We start from the raw sequence: 13,962 nt of genomic DNA on the forward strand, positions 1-13,962 counted from the left end.
GTAAATGGTGGCTGGTTAAGTTTAGCTAAATGCTTGCTAAAGACGTAACAGATTGTAATTTTGATGCAAAAAAATATTTTATTGGCTCAACTCTCACATTAGTATACTACCTATCATTATATCATTAAACAACATATTCCTTGAATCATAAATAAACAGGGTAAAACAAATCATTTTTTAAAAGAAAATACTTACAATACACAAATACATATGCGACTTGTGTATTTAATATGTCCAAAGCAAAAGCTAATGAAATAGACTAGAGTCTAGACATATTCCTTATTAGTTTATTACTCTTTCACCCTTCTTGGTGATGCATGTCTCACCTACCTATTCAGCGAGGCAGAGGACGAAACTGAGGCCTTTGAGAGATCTGGCCTGAGGTAAGTTACATTTAGACAGCAAAATAAAAGATTGTTTTAAAAATAACTGGAAAAAATAACTTAGCTTTTGTGTTTCTGTTTTGTAGCAGAATAGCGCTTGGTAGTTTCTACAGGATTTGTCTGTGCACATTTTTGTAATATCTGTACATGAAATGCATCTAAGTATAAAAATGGTCTGGCACATTGAAGTATCAGTGCAGCTGTCTGTGGTTGTATGCATAAGTGCTTCAGAGTTGTATTTGCTTTCCCATTCCTGTCCAACCTATTTTGAGAACCAAAGGCTTTGTTATATCTCTTTCCATTTTATACATATAGCACTGCTCTCTGCGATACTTAAAACCCCCCAATCCCTGCTGTAATGTAGCATGTGCAGTGATATACAACATATGAAAATGACAACATATGAAAAAAGTTACATTGTTACATTGAAGTTACACTGCTTCTTGATTTAGAATTCCATACACTCGTATCTCTCATTGATGTAGTTTAAAAAACACATTGAAAACCAGGGGTTGTGATTTATTATTTTCACTTTCCATAGGGGATGTTTCATTATTAGAGCCCAAAGTCCTATATGTCTGAGGCACAGCTATAAAAGAGCCTGAGAAACTCTTATATTCACTGATGGACACTGTGTCCCATTTGATAAATAGAATATACAAATACAAGGAGATACAAATGTTTATTTATTTATTTATTATTATTATTATGTATAATGTGCGATCAAATTAATAAAACAGTAAATATATGTAGATATGTAAAACATGAAATTAAATTCTTAGAAGAGTGCTTGGTTTTTATTATAACAACATGATGTGGTAACTTAAAGCAGCACAATAATCTCCATATACACACAAGACAACAGACTAGATGCAGAGTGACTTTATTTCATGAAAGTGAGGGAAAACAATAGTGTACAGAGAGAAAGGCAAGCAAGGAAAGGTGATTTCAGAAGATTTCCAGGAGACTTCATTCTTCATCGAACCCTTTCTGTGAGAGAAAATGTAAACAATGGAATGTCATAAATATTGGCTATTAAAAGAGTGGGATATGTCCCATGCAAACTTAAATCAAGCAACTTTATGAGCTTTTTAATAATTTAATTAATTATTAATTAATTGTGTCCAAAGTACCTTTGGCCCCACATCACGACTCTTGGCACGTAGTTTGTTCACTTGAGATTCAGCAATATCAGCTCTTTCCTCTACTTCATCTAGTTCATGCTGCAGCTTACGAAATTTGCCAAGGTGAATGTTTGCCTGTTCTTCCTATTACAGGAGGAAACCATGACACATAAGACATCCATATACTTTGAACAACACCATCCACAGCAACTACCTCTGAATTTCAAGAGCACTTACAGCTTCCTCTGCAGCTCTTTTGTAAGCTTTGACTTTTAGTTGCAGCTTGTCGACCAAATCCTGAAGACGGGCTATGTTTTTGCGGTCCTCTTCAGTCTAGGTTCATACAACTAAAGATTAATTTGGTGTACATTATTAGACATATACACTTGCTCGTGTAGTCTAAATCATCTAATCCCACCTGATATGTAAGTTCCTTGATGCGGCGTTCATATTTACGGATTCCTTTAATAGATTCACTGCTTTTCTTCTGTTCAGCTTCCACTTCACATTCCAGCTCTCTTACCTAGGAGTGATACAGTAGAAGTGCATTAGTCATTGTTTTATTTATGTTGTCTTAAATGAGCAAGAAGTGGACTCTATAAGTATCTGTGAACTCACCCTAGCCTCCAGTTTCTGGACTTGTTTCTTGCCTCCCTTCATAGCAATTTGTTCTGCTTCATCCAGGCGGTGCTGCAGGTCCTTAATGGTCTGCTCCATGTTCTTCTTCATACGCTCCAAGTGAGCACTTGTGTCCTGCTCCTTCTTCAACTCCTCAGCCATCATGGCAGCATCAGTGATGGCCTTCTTAGCCTTTTCCTCTGCATTCCTGCATTCTTGCACTGCCTCTTCCACCTCACTCTGAAGCTGAGATATGTCAGTCTCCAGCTTCTTCTTCTGGTTTATGAGACTGGTGTTCTATATATGAAATTTTGTAAATCGTGTTACATTGACCGTTTAACCTATAACCTTACAACAAATATCCATAAAGACTCTTAATGATTTACCTGAGAATGCAGAAGCTGTACTCTCTCAGTGACATCCAGCAGCTCTTGCTCAGAAAGTTTGCGTCCACGCTCTGTTTGTTCCAGAACTGCCCTAAGCTCCTCCAGTTCAGCCTGAAGCAAGGTATTACGTCTCTCCACAATGGCAGTGTTCTCCTTGAGATCATCATTGGCTCGAAGAGAGTCATCCAGCTGAAGCTGGGAGTCCTACAAAAATTTCCATAGAAATGAAGTCAGGTTTATATATATATATATATATATATATATATATATATATATATATCTATATATATATATATATATATATATATATATATATATATATATATATATATATATATATATATATATAGACACACAACGTGAATTCTGAAATAGTAACACATTTGTTTTACCTTTAGATGGGCCTGAATAGACTTGAGTTGTTTTTGAGCCTCGGCTGCCTGTCTGTTAGCCTGACTCAGCTGGATCTCCATTTCATTTAGATCTCCTTCCATCTTCTTCTTTATCCTGAGAGCTTCATTCCTGCTACGAGTTTCAGACTCTAAAGCACTTTGCAAGGTGTCTATGGTCCTCTGTAGGTTTCTCTTTGATTGCTCCATTTCCTCATCTTTCTCAGTCAGCTTGCGCTCAATGTCAGCCTTTATTTGGTTAAATTCTAGCTGGGCCCTCAGGATTTTACCCTCCTCATGCTCCAGAGAGCCCTGTAATAAACAAAATAAGCTTACTCATGTCATCATTGCACTTCATTTCATATCATTTTTGTGGCTACCCTCCTACCTCAGCCTCTTCCAGAGCAGCTTGTATCTCTGCCTTTTCGTGTTCCAGTTGCTTACGAACCTTCTCCAACTCATGGATTGTCTTCCCACTCTCTCCAAGCTGTTCAGTCAAGTCAGAGATCTCCTCTATAAGAAAAATAACATTAGCATTTGGACATTACCATACATAATTGTAATTTTGTGCAAGTATGTACAAAATAGCAATGAAGAAACCTTGCAGAATCTTGTTCTCTCTCTTTACGGTCTCCAGGTGATCCAGAGATTCCTCATAGGAGTTCTTCAGCTTGAACAGTTCTGTGCTTAAAGATCTGGCTTCCTTCTGAGAGCTCTCCAATTCACACTGAGACTCCTCATACTTCTGCTTCCACTCAGATAAGACCTGAAAAGAAAATTTTGTTAAATTACATTTTTATAATGAATGTTTTTTTTTGTGTGTGTGTGTGTGTGTGTGTGTTTTCTTTTAAATAAATGAAATGGAAAGGTGAGGGTGACATTCAGAGGTCCCATACATCCATTTGTTTTATTTCATCTAAAAAGTGAAAAAGGTTAATAATAAATAATATGCAAGTATGTGCAAACGTTTGACTGGCATAATATATATGTTTCTGAAGTATCTTTCTCACTCTACAAGGAATAATTCATTCGTAATTGAATTCTCATGAATTCAAAAGAATTCAGTCTTGTCTAAATGTTGTCTTAGTCTCTTGTTTAAATACTACCTTGTCAAAGTTTCTTTGTTTCTTGTCTAAAGATGCAGCAGCAGTGTTGGCTCTCTCCACATCCACCATCAAATCTTCAATTTCATTCTGAAGTCTGTGTTTAGTCTTTTCAAGGGAAGAGCATTTAGCATTTACTGCCTCCACAGCCTCCTCAGCCTCCTGCAAACGCTGAGCCAGTTTCTTCCTGCATGGAAGTAATTAAAAAAAAAACTGACTATTGAAAATTAGCAGATAAAATAAGCTGAGCCTTCACCTCTTTGTATAGATTGACATAAGTAGGATGGGGCAGTCAGTGCTGGGTCTTTTTGAGTGGGTCCCAATATTCAGTACACTCATGTCCACAAAGATACAATGGTTTCATATCTTACTTGGCTTCCTCCAGCTCCTCAGTCCTCTGGATGGCATCAGTTTCATACTTTGTTCTCCACTGAGCCACCTCAGTATTAGCTTTAGACATGCTTCTCTGTAGCTCTGCTTTGGCCTCCTGCTCCTCCTCATACTGCTCTCTGAGCAGATCTGTGTCATGCCGAGATGACTGCAGTGCATGGGCGAGAGCATTCTTCGCCTGGAAAAGATTTGTTTGATTACTTTGTTAAATAAGATTATAAAGTACAAGTACAAGCAGTAGTAGAAACATAGGAGATGTGGACAAGTATATGTTACCTTCATTTCCTCATCTAACTGCCTTTTCAGGTCTTCCAGTTGTTGACTAAAGGAGTTCTTACCCCTTGTCAGCTGAGAGATTAATGATTCTTTTTCTTCTAACTGTCTTGCATATTCATCTAATGTATTGAAAGAAAACAGTTGTTATCATACAATTGTCGCCCTTTTATAGCTACAACAAAATTCTTCACTTACCATTTTCTGCCTGGAGCTTTGCCTTATGGGTTGTAAAGTCATTGAGGGACCTTTGATTTTCCTCACACTTGTTTCGGAATTCATTGAGTTGGTCTTCCAGAGTTCTGTTAACTTTTTCCATGTTGGTCTATTTAGATAAATTGTATTAGTATAGACATATACAGAGGTTTAAAAGAAAAACATAATTAAAGACTCTTATGCTAATGACATGTTTAAAGGCTGAATGGAATCTTGCCATCTTTCCCCCCAAAAAAGGAAGAGAAACCTTGTTTTTTCACCTTGGACTTGACAATCTGCTCCATGCTGGAGACCACATCATCCAGCTCGAGTCTGAGTTCACTTTTTTCTTTTTCCAGTTTTTGTTTGACTCTCTGCAGATTGTCTATTTGCTCTCCCAAATCCGCCACACTGTCGGCTTGTTTCTTCCTCAGTGTGGCAGCAGTGGCCTCGTGCTGCAGAGTGGCCTCTTCAAGGTCTCTGCGAAGTTTCTGAAACTCTGCCTCTCGTTTCTTATTCATCTCAATCTGAGCAGCTGTAGCTCCTCCAGCCTCCTCCAGTCTCTCACTGATCTCCTCCAGCTCTCTGGCTAAATCTGCTCTCTGTTTCTCCACCTTGGCTCTGGCAGCTCTTTCTGCCTCAAGCTCTTCCTCCAGCTCCTCAACTCGAGCCTAGCACAAAATAGAAGTTGAGTTTTTTTTTCTCCAAAATGCACAGTGCATTGATCAACAGAACAGATCATTATATGGTTATATAAAGTACCTGCAGCTCCTTGAGTTTCTTTTGTAGCTGGATAATTATGTTTTGGTCATCATCAATTTTACTGTTGAGCTGACTTATTTCAAAGTCTTTTCTGAAATGAAATTATGGCCTTTAAATCATTAGGATATTAAAACATTTAAAACAACAATAATATAATAATAAAGTAGTTGGTCTTACTTCTTCAGTCGTTCTTCCAGTTGCTGTTTGTCATTCTCTAGGTCCATTATGCTCTCCTGGGCTAACTTCAGATCTCCTTCAAGTTTTCTCTTGGCTCTTTCTAGATCCATTCGGATTTTCTTTTCTTGCTCTAGAGATCCCTCAAGCTAGACGGATTTAACAACAACAACAAAAAAATCTTAATCTGCTGAAACATATATACAAAATAATACTTAATAATAATAATTACTCACATCATCCACTTGCTGCTCTAGCTTTGCTTTTGCCTTGGTGAGGGTGTTGACTTTGTCCTCCTCACTTTGCAGGTCATCCAGTGTCTGCTGGTGAGCTTCCTGCAAGGCCTTTTTCTCTTTTGTTAGTTTGGCAATGATATCATCTAAAGCTGCCATTTCCTCTGTCAGGTTCTTCACCTGTGTATATGAAGCTAACATTGGTTAAAAGTTTTATAAGAGATGGACATTCATTTTCACAGTTAATTACTGTTTGTATTAAACCTTGTTCTCAGTAGCATGCTTCTCTTTCTCCACTTTAGCCAGAGTCAGCTCCAGATCATCAATATCCTTCTTCAGCTCAGAGCACTCATCCTCCAGCTTCCTCTTCTTAGCTGTTAGCTCTGCATTCATCTCCTCCTCATCCTCAAGTCGCTCTGTGAGCTCTTTGTTTTTAGCCTCCATCTGAATCTTATTTTTGATCAGACCTTCACACCTCTCTTCAGCATCACAGAGATTATCTTGTTCCTGTTTGCATTGAAAAGATTCAAAATATTCATGCAAACTATACATATTACTGTTTATTCCAATCCTTTATTTATGAAGTTTTATGACCATACCGCCTGCACTTGCAGCTGGAGGTCATTCTTTTCTTGAAGAAGAGTAACCATTTTTTCCTCAAGTTCTTTTCTGCGAGCCTCAGACTTTGCATAAGCTTCCTTGAGCTTCAAGAACTCCTCTTTCATATTGGCCATTTCCTTTTCTGCTTCAGCAGATCTCAGTAATGGTTTAATTTTAAAGAAGAGTTTCATCCAGGGCCAATTCTTGACACTCATAAATGCACGTACATTCCACTGAATCACGAGCAAGGCATCCCTTTTTTATTTGCAGAGAATGCATAAAAAATACAATCAAACACTGTTTAAAATTCAACAGCACATAGAAACACGCATTGCTAGTTTAAGCAAAGTAATGTATGGGATAATTGTTTACCTGCGTTCTACCATCTTTTGGTATTCAGCCCTTGAAAGAAGACCTCGAGACCTAGCTTGAATTCCAGTGATTATTTTTGATAGACGTTCATCTCTCATCTCCTCCAACTGGCCAAGAAGACCAGCCTTAAAAAATACCTAAAATAATACCAGACATTATGTTCACAGCCTTTTTATTTTGCAGAATTTCGCATACTCCCAGAAGGTGGCCTTACAAGACTTACCTTAGTGTGTCCAAACCTGTACTGCTGGTGGTCTATCTCAAGAGAACTCAGCAGTTTCTCTGCTCCTTTTTTGCTGTCTATGAACTGTCCCTCAGGGATAGCTGCAGGGTTTAAGATCCGATATCTGCATAATCACAGAATTAAGTATTTAAAAATTAAACAAGTTTTGCAGTAACTTCTGGTCTTTTTCTTTCTTTCTTTCTTTTTTATTTTTATTTTTTTGGTACCTCTGTTTGAAATCTCCATACAGGATTCTATTGGGAAAGCCTTTTCTGCAAATTCTGATGCCCTCCAGTACACCGTTACAGCGCAGTTGATGCATAACCAAAGGGTTCTCCATTGCACCAGGAGTCTTTGTCTCGTTGGGGATGATGCACCGTACAAAGTGAGGATGAGTTGATCTCAGGTTTGTCATTAGCTTGTTGAGATTCTCCTGTAAGCAAACACTTGTTAGCACATTTGACAAGGAAAGAACAAATTGCTTTTAGGTATCGGCTGCCTTTGATATACCCTGTGAAGTGCAGACACTGTCTGGAATGATGACCCTTTCTTCTTCTTTTCTTTTTTCCCACTGGTACCATCAGCCATGACTGGACAAAAGGAGTTATTCATAAAGGTTTAATGACTGAGCTAAAATGCCACAAGAGTTCTTTGACACAGTATGGACACTTTTGGTTTATAGCTTGATTTTGACATATCACATGACTTCACATTACTTTAAATTAGATGGTACTTCAAATTGATAGTGTAATTTTTTGAAAAGACATTACAAGCAGACCTGCATCTGCACTTGCATAGTTGGCAAATAGAAGAGACAACAACTTCAGTGAGGATTTCTGGTACAATCCAACCACAGTTTCATTGAGTGGGTCCTTATTCTTCACTAGCCAGTTGTTGATGTTGTAGTCCACTATACCAGCGTAGTGAACCAGTGCAAAGTGAGCCTCTGGCTTGCCCTTCACAAGCCTGGGTTTCTGGAAGTTGCTTGATTTCCCAAGGTGATTATCATAAAGCTTTGCTTTAAATGTTGCATCACTGGCTTTGGGAAACATGCACTCCTCTTCAAGGATGGACATGATGCCCATTGGCTGAAGGAACCAGGAATATGGAGGAATGGTGAAGTCAAAGAAACACATATATAGTTTCATTTTAATGCTTGTTGTAAAATTTCTTGTAGTAATTTTTGCTTACTCACTTTCTCAATGAGATCAATGCAGGCCTGCAAATCCATACCAAAGTCAATGAACGTCCATTCAATCCCTTCTTTCTTGTACTCTTCTTGTTCCAGCACAAACATGTGGTGGTTGAAAAACTGTTGCAGTTTTTCATTGGTAAAGTTGATGCAGAGTTGTTCAAAGGTATTGTACTGTAAATGAATTTGTAAAAGCATCAGTTTTATGTATGAAAAATACAGATACTTGAAATGCTGAGATGTAATTTATTGTGTTAAGCTGAGCATTCAGTTCTCACTTCAAATATCTCAAAGCCTGCAATGTCCAGCACTCCAATAAAGTATTGTCGAGGCTGCTTTGTCTCTAGAGACTGATTGATTCTCACCACCATCCAGAGGAACATTCTCTCATACACTGCTTTTGATAAGGCACCAACAGCATAGTTTACCTGAAATAATCAACGCATGAAAGTTTTGTTTGATTGCTTTTTCATTCTCTCATTGTTGTCTGCTTGAATTATACCTACTTACCTGCTGGACATTTTGTCCCTTGGTGACCCACTCATTTCCAACTTTGACCCTTGGATGACATAGACCCTTGATGAGGTCAGCAGAATTCAGACCCATTAGATATGCTGATTTGTCAGCATCTGTAAATCAAGATTCCTTACATAAAGCATGACTGAAATACAGCTATTCACAAAGGTGATGACATTTGAATTGACTGCATTTTCATTCCTTACCTTCAGTTCCATCAGCTTCTGCTTGTTCCTCTCGCTGCTTCTGCTTGAACTTCATGTTGCCGTAGTGCATAATGGCTCCAGTCAACTTGTACACAGAGTTCTTTTCATCTTGTGTGAAGCCCAATACATCAAAGGCATTCTGTGAAAGTAGAAAACTTGGGTATTTGACTGCTTACTATTATGGGGCCAAAGAACATCACGGTTTTTAACCAAATTTAATAACAAGATACTCACATCGGTTGCCAATAACTCCTCAGTATCATCAATGGAAGGAACTGTGGTCTCTCCCTGAGAGATGAATGCGTAGTCATAGGGGTTTGCTGTCACTAGTAACATCTCTGTTTATACAGTTTTAGTAGAAGTGAGAGAGTAAAAGATTACAAGTCTTATCTATGTTTTGAATTTATTGAGTATCTGAGGTTGCATAATTTGCTCACCAAGGATCTCAGGTTTTTTGTTGGATAAGATTTGATAGAAGATGTGATAGTCTCTCTCAGCCTTTAACTGAAAGGTCACACGGGACTTCTCCAGAAGATCTATACAAATAGAAAGAACGTAGTTTTATAATGTCCAAGTAATGCATATTAATCTATAATTTACATTTTCACTTATTAAATCATAAGATTGTTGGTGAAAAGAGAGCAAAGACATACATGTTTCAATGTCAGCAGATGCCAGTTTCCCCCTTGTATCAAAGTGAATTCGAATAAATTTTCCCTATAAAAATATGTAGAAGAGCCATCTTGCACCATGTTGCATAAAATTGACGATGCTCTGCAATTTTTGATTTAGTACACATTCACTTACAAATCTTGAGGAGTTGTCATTTCTGATGGTCTTAGCATTACCAAAAGCCTCCAAGGCAGGGTTAGCCTGGATGATTTGATCCTCCAGGGTTCCCTAGATGAGAAGATCAAATCACAAAAGAAGGTGAACCATATTTAAAACAGTTTGCATTTAAAGTGTTGTCAACAGTTCTATATTTGTCCCTTCAATAAAGTGGAACCTTGTTCTGAGCAGATGGGTCCTTCTTCCCCCCACTTGCTGCAATGCTGGCAAAGTACTGAATGACTCTTTTAGTGTTCACAGTCTTCCCAGCTCCAGACTCTCCACTAAAGTCATAAAAACAGTATTATCATGAGAAATGGATGACATGACCACAATGTCCATATCTTGGCGTCTTGAATGATTGCGTGTTCTGAATTTGCATGGTGTAGAGGTCAATTTTATTTTTCACAAATCCTTTGTGATATAGTAATATAACAGTTTTAGAGTCCACTTTCATATGGACAAGAGAAGTCTAGACATTCTATAAGATGTCTTTGTAGAAATAGTAGCCATATGGGTTTCAGTGGATGAGTGAATTACACAATTTTTATTTTTGGGTAAACTATCGCTTTAATACATTGCCAAAAGATTACTGTATCTATGCAACGTTACTCATATAAACAGAAGTACAGAAGACTTCTTTGTACTCAATGTAGTAATATAGTGTTTTTGTATGTTATGTGTTTTGTCACTTACGTGATAAGAATAGACTGGTTTTCTCTGTCTGTACAAGGACAGAATAACAGAAATATAGATTTTTGGTTTTGGTTTTATTGGTGCTTAATTCAAGATTTGTGTATTTGGTTATTTCTGTGAGTATCACCTGCCAACATGTACTGGTAGGCGTTATCAGAGATGGAATAGATATGCGGAGGAGCTTCACCCCTCTTCTTCCCTCTGTAGGCTATAACCACCTCCTGATTGTACACCGGCAGCCACTTGTAAGGGTTGACAGTGACACAGAACAGCCCGGAGTAGGTCTGTATAACAGGAAAGTTAGTAGAATTTTCAAATAAAAGTAAAGGTTTGGTTTCAAAGAAGCAGCTGAGACTCCTGTATACTCACATAGATCATCCATGCTGCATAGCGTTCTTTGAGGTTATACAGCACAGCTGGTTCATGGAGAAAAGTCAGCATTGCCATGTCTTCAATTTTATCAAATTTGGGAGGATTCTGTTGCAGAATTTCACTATCTTTGACAGTGACAGTCTGTACAAGGAAAAAGTATAAAGCAGGTTTTTCAAACTGAAAACCCCAAGAGATTCTCTATTTGAGTATTTGAGAATTTGAGAATTGAAGACTCCTTAAAAATGCAACCATATATTATATGTTTTACATATCTATGTAAAAGGAGTTCACATCAGCAATGATCTCAGATCATATTACAATATCTAAATTATGTAGTGGCTGATCAAACATTCACAGAAGCTTCGGCGTTTAGTTTATAACAGATGGAAAATTGTGTTCTTTTTCCACTGACCTTCCCTCCCTGTGTCTCCACGGTGACTTTGTCACCCTCTCGACTTATGATGGTGGCTTTAACAAACTCCTCCACTGGATCTATTACAAAGCATTCCTTCTTCAAGTCGAAGATTTTTGTTTGTGCCTCTAGACGCTCCTTATCAGACTTCCGCAGGTAAGGGGCTGCGGGCCCGAAAACTGCCATTTCAGCATCACCCATGGTTAACCTTCAATTGTAAAAAACAAGAACTTGTTAGAATGCAGTTTACATCATTTTCAATCTTAACAGATGCTTGCATCACCAACATAAATTACCAAGGTTATTGACAGACAGCAGATGCCAACGGAGGCTCCAGGCGTTTGTGATTCCACCTAAAATACAGAGTAAAATATACCAAGAAACTATATGCAATGATAAATATAACATGAAAACATTAAAGCAATAGCACAATACACATAGTTCTAGGAAAGAACGTTCCTACGAAAACTCACTAGGACCGATGGACAGTATGGCGAGATTCAGAACAATAGCAGAGATGGGATTTATAACCTCGATTGCCCTAACCCTATAAGGCCAAGGACAGGTGACCTGTGAGCCCCCCTCTTGGCATAAGCACATCAAACACACTAAAACAAGCCAATCTTTTGGTGCCCTGGCACTTACAGGAGCACCATTGTGAGAGTTCGGGCTGATGGCCAGGAATGCTGAATATCTTTCATGTGAGTCACAGGAATACATATTCTCCATCCCTGATTCTTTGGCCCTTCACCTATCACTCACTCATTTATTTATCTAGGCCCCTCGCTTATCTGTAGTTTTCAGTGGTCCAGACCAGAACACTGTGTTTCAAAGGTGTGGGGGTCTGGCCTTTCCTCAGGACAGCATCCACTATGCTGATACTGCGGTTAAATCAAGCCAAGTGCTTTAGTCCTTTAGTTTCCATCCCTTCCCTCTTGTGCCCCACCCTGTCAGCTGAACAGCCCAGCATCAGCATTAGACTGCTGTACTCCAGAGAACTCAAGCTCACGTGGACACATCCAAGTGCACAGCAAACTATCCAAGGTCAAATTTGCAGTGCAATGGAGCAAAAGCCATAATATGCCAAATTACTTAACATTTTATGGTACTACACATCAGGACTGTGCAAAATTCAGAATCTAAGAACTAAATTATTTTCAGTATATGAGATGAAATATAAAGTGAATTGGCCACAAGGGAAGTTCAAGTAGAATTACATCTAATATCTTTTTTCTGTGTTCTGCAGAAATAGTCAGTCATGCAGATTTTGAATGAAAAGAGGGTGAGTAAATGATAACAGAATGTTGATATCACTATGCATAGTCATAATCCTTCTCAAGACATTTATAATGTTACAAAAGATATCTATTTCAAATAAGTGTTTTTTTAAACTTTCTATTAATCAAAGAATCCTGAAAAAGAAATCAAGCAGCGCAACTGTTTTCAATATTAATAACAATATGAAATCTGCAAAATAAATGATTTCTAAAGGATCATGTGAGACTGAAAACTGGATTTGTGGATTGTTAATGTTAGGATATGTTATCAAAGGTTTTTTTTTTTTTTTTACTTCTGGTTTTATTTTTGTACTTCTAGTCAAATATGATAAATGCCCTGGTGAGCATAAGAGACTTTAAAACAACAAAAAATCTTACTCCAAACTTTTTTGAATGATAAAGCAATCACCCAGTTGACAAAATTCAGCATCCTATAGCAATATCATTGCCTTTGCATTGTTTTGTACCGATATTGGAAAATATATGAATTTTGAAATAGAAAAGCTTCATCAGAGGCTGTGGTATAGTATCCAGGGACATAGTGACAGGCAGGGGTGCTGATGATTCTTGTTAGCAGAGATTATCAAGGAGACGTCAGTATTGCAGCAGATTCCAAGCCAACTTGGTATGTTCACCAGAGACACCTTTCAACACCTTGTCATGTTCCTGTCACTGCAGAGCAGATGACGTCTATTATGGCTAAACTCAGCAAACTGTGGGTTGGATCTGTCAACTGTGATTATATTTTATATACAGATATTTAACCAATACTGGACATCCCTCTGAACTGACTCTTAAGCAGGTAATATTTTAAAATTAATCTTTAAACATTTAAAAACTAAATAACCTTTTACAATAAGATAAAAGCATTTAAAAACCTTTTTTATGTTTTTATATAATTTATGAATATACTTGTTAGTTTAAATGTTATAAATGTATTAGTATATGTAGAAATTATATAATATAATACATCACCATAGTCAAGTCATCAACTTTATTTGTATAGCAGTTTATACAATACTGATTGTGTCAAAGCAGCTTTACGGTGTTAAACAGCAAAATAGTTTGTAGATAATGAAAGAGAACAATAGAAAAAAATCAGTTCATTGATGAAATATAGTAACTAATAAATAATTATAAAAGTTACAAATGCTGTAAAATTATTGTTCATTATTAGTTATAATCAATTAGTAAATATTAACTATTTTATTAACTGATGTTATCTATTCAACCTTAAA

General features: G+C 37.4%; 1 protein-coding gene across 1 annotated transcript; it reads right to left on the reverse strand.

Annotated features, from left to right (window-relative positions):
* Nucleotides 1-1,250: 1,250 nt before the first annotated feature.
* Nucleotides 1,251-12,022, reverse strand: myh7l (myosin heavy chain 7-like). Its single transcript, XM_042773132.1, has 39 exons — nucleotides 11,921-12,022; nucleotides 11,744-11,800; nucleotides 11,448-11,655; nucleotides 11,033-11,176; nucleotides 10,791-10,947; nucleotides 10,664-10,691; nucleotides 10,146-10,251; nucleotides 9,947-10,039; nucleotides 9,793-9,856; nucleotides 9,577-9,675; nucleotides 9,374-9,477; nucleotides 9,140-9,278; nucleotides 8,928-9,046; nucleotides 8,696-8,845; nucleotides 8,421-8,591; nucleotides 8,004-8,313; nucleotides 7,736-7,815; nucleotides 7,453-7,658; nucleotides 7,226-7,349; nucleotides 7,003-7,139; nucleotides 6,630-6,885; nucleotides 6,295-6,537; nucleotides 6,034-6,210; nucleotides 5,801-5,946; nucleotides 5,624-5,714; nucleotides 5,143-5,532; nucleotides 4,865-4,991; nucleotides 4,670-4,788; nucleotides 4,375-4,571; nucleotides 4,007-4,190; nucleotides 3,501-3,666; nucleotides 3,289-3,413; nucleotides 2,904-3,212; nucleotides 2,512-2,715; nucleotides 2,126-2,422; nucleotides 1,926-2,030; nucleotides 1,745-1,840; nucleotides 1,517-1,651; nucleotides 1,251-1,373 (listed from the first exon to the last, which is right to left on the reverse strand). Exons 3-39 carry the CDS (start codon nucleotides 11,646-11,648, stop codon nucleotides 1,353-1,355), a joined length of 5,820 nt encoding a protein of 1,939 aa, XP_042629066.1. The 5' UTR covers nucleotides 11,649-11,655; nucleotides 11,744-11,800; nucleotides 11,921-12,022; the 3' UTR covers nucleotides 1,251-1,352.
* Between the last annotated feature and the right edge of the window lie 1,940 nt (nucleotides 12,023-13,962).

The sequence above is a fragment of the Cyprinus carpio genome, chromosome A2 (genome assembly GCF_018340385.1).
Source record: "Cyprinus carpio isolate SPL01 chromosome A2, ASM1834038v1, whole genome shotgun sequence".
Taxonomy (NCBI): Eukaryota; Metazoa; Chordata; class Actinopteri; order Cypriniformes; family Cyprinidae; genus Cyprinus; species Cyprinus carpio.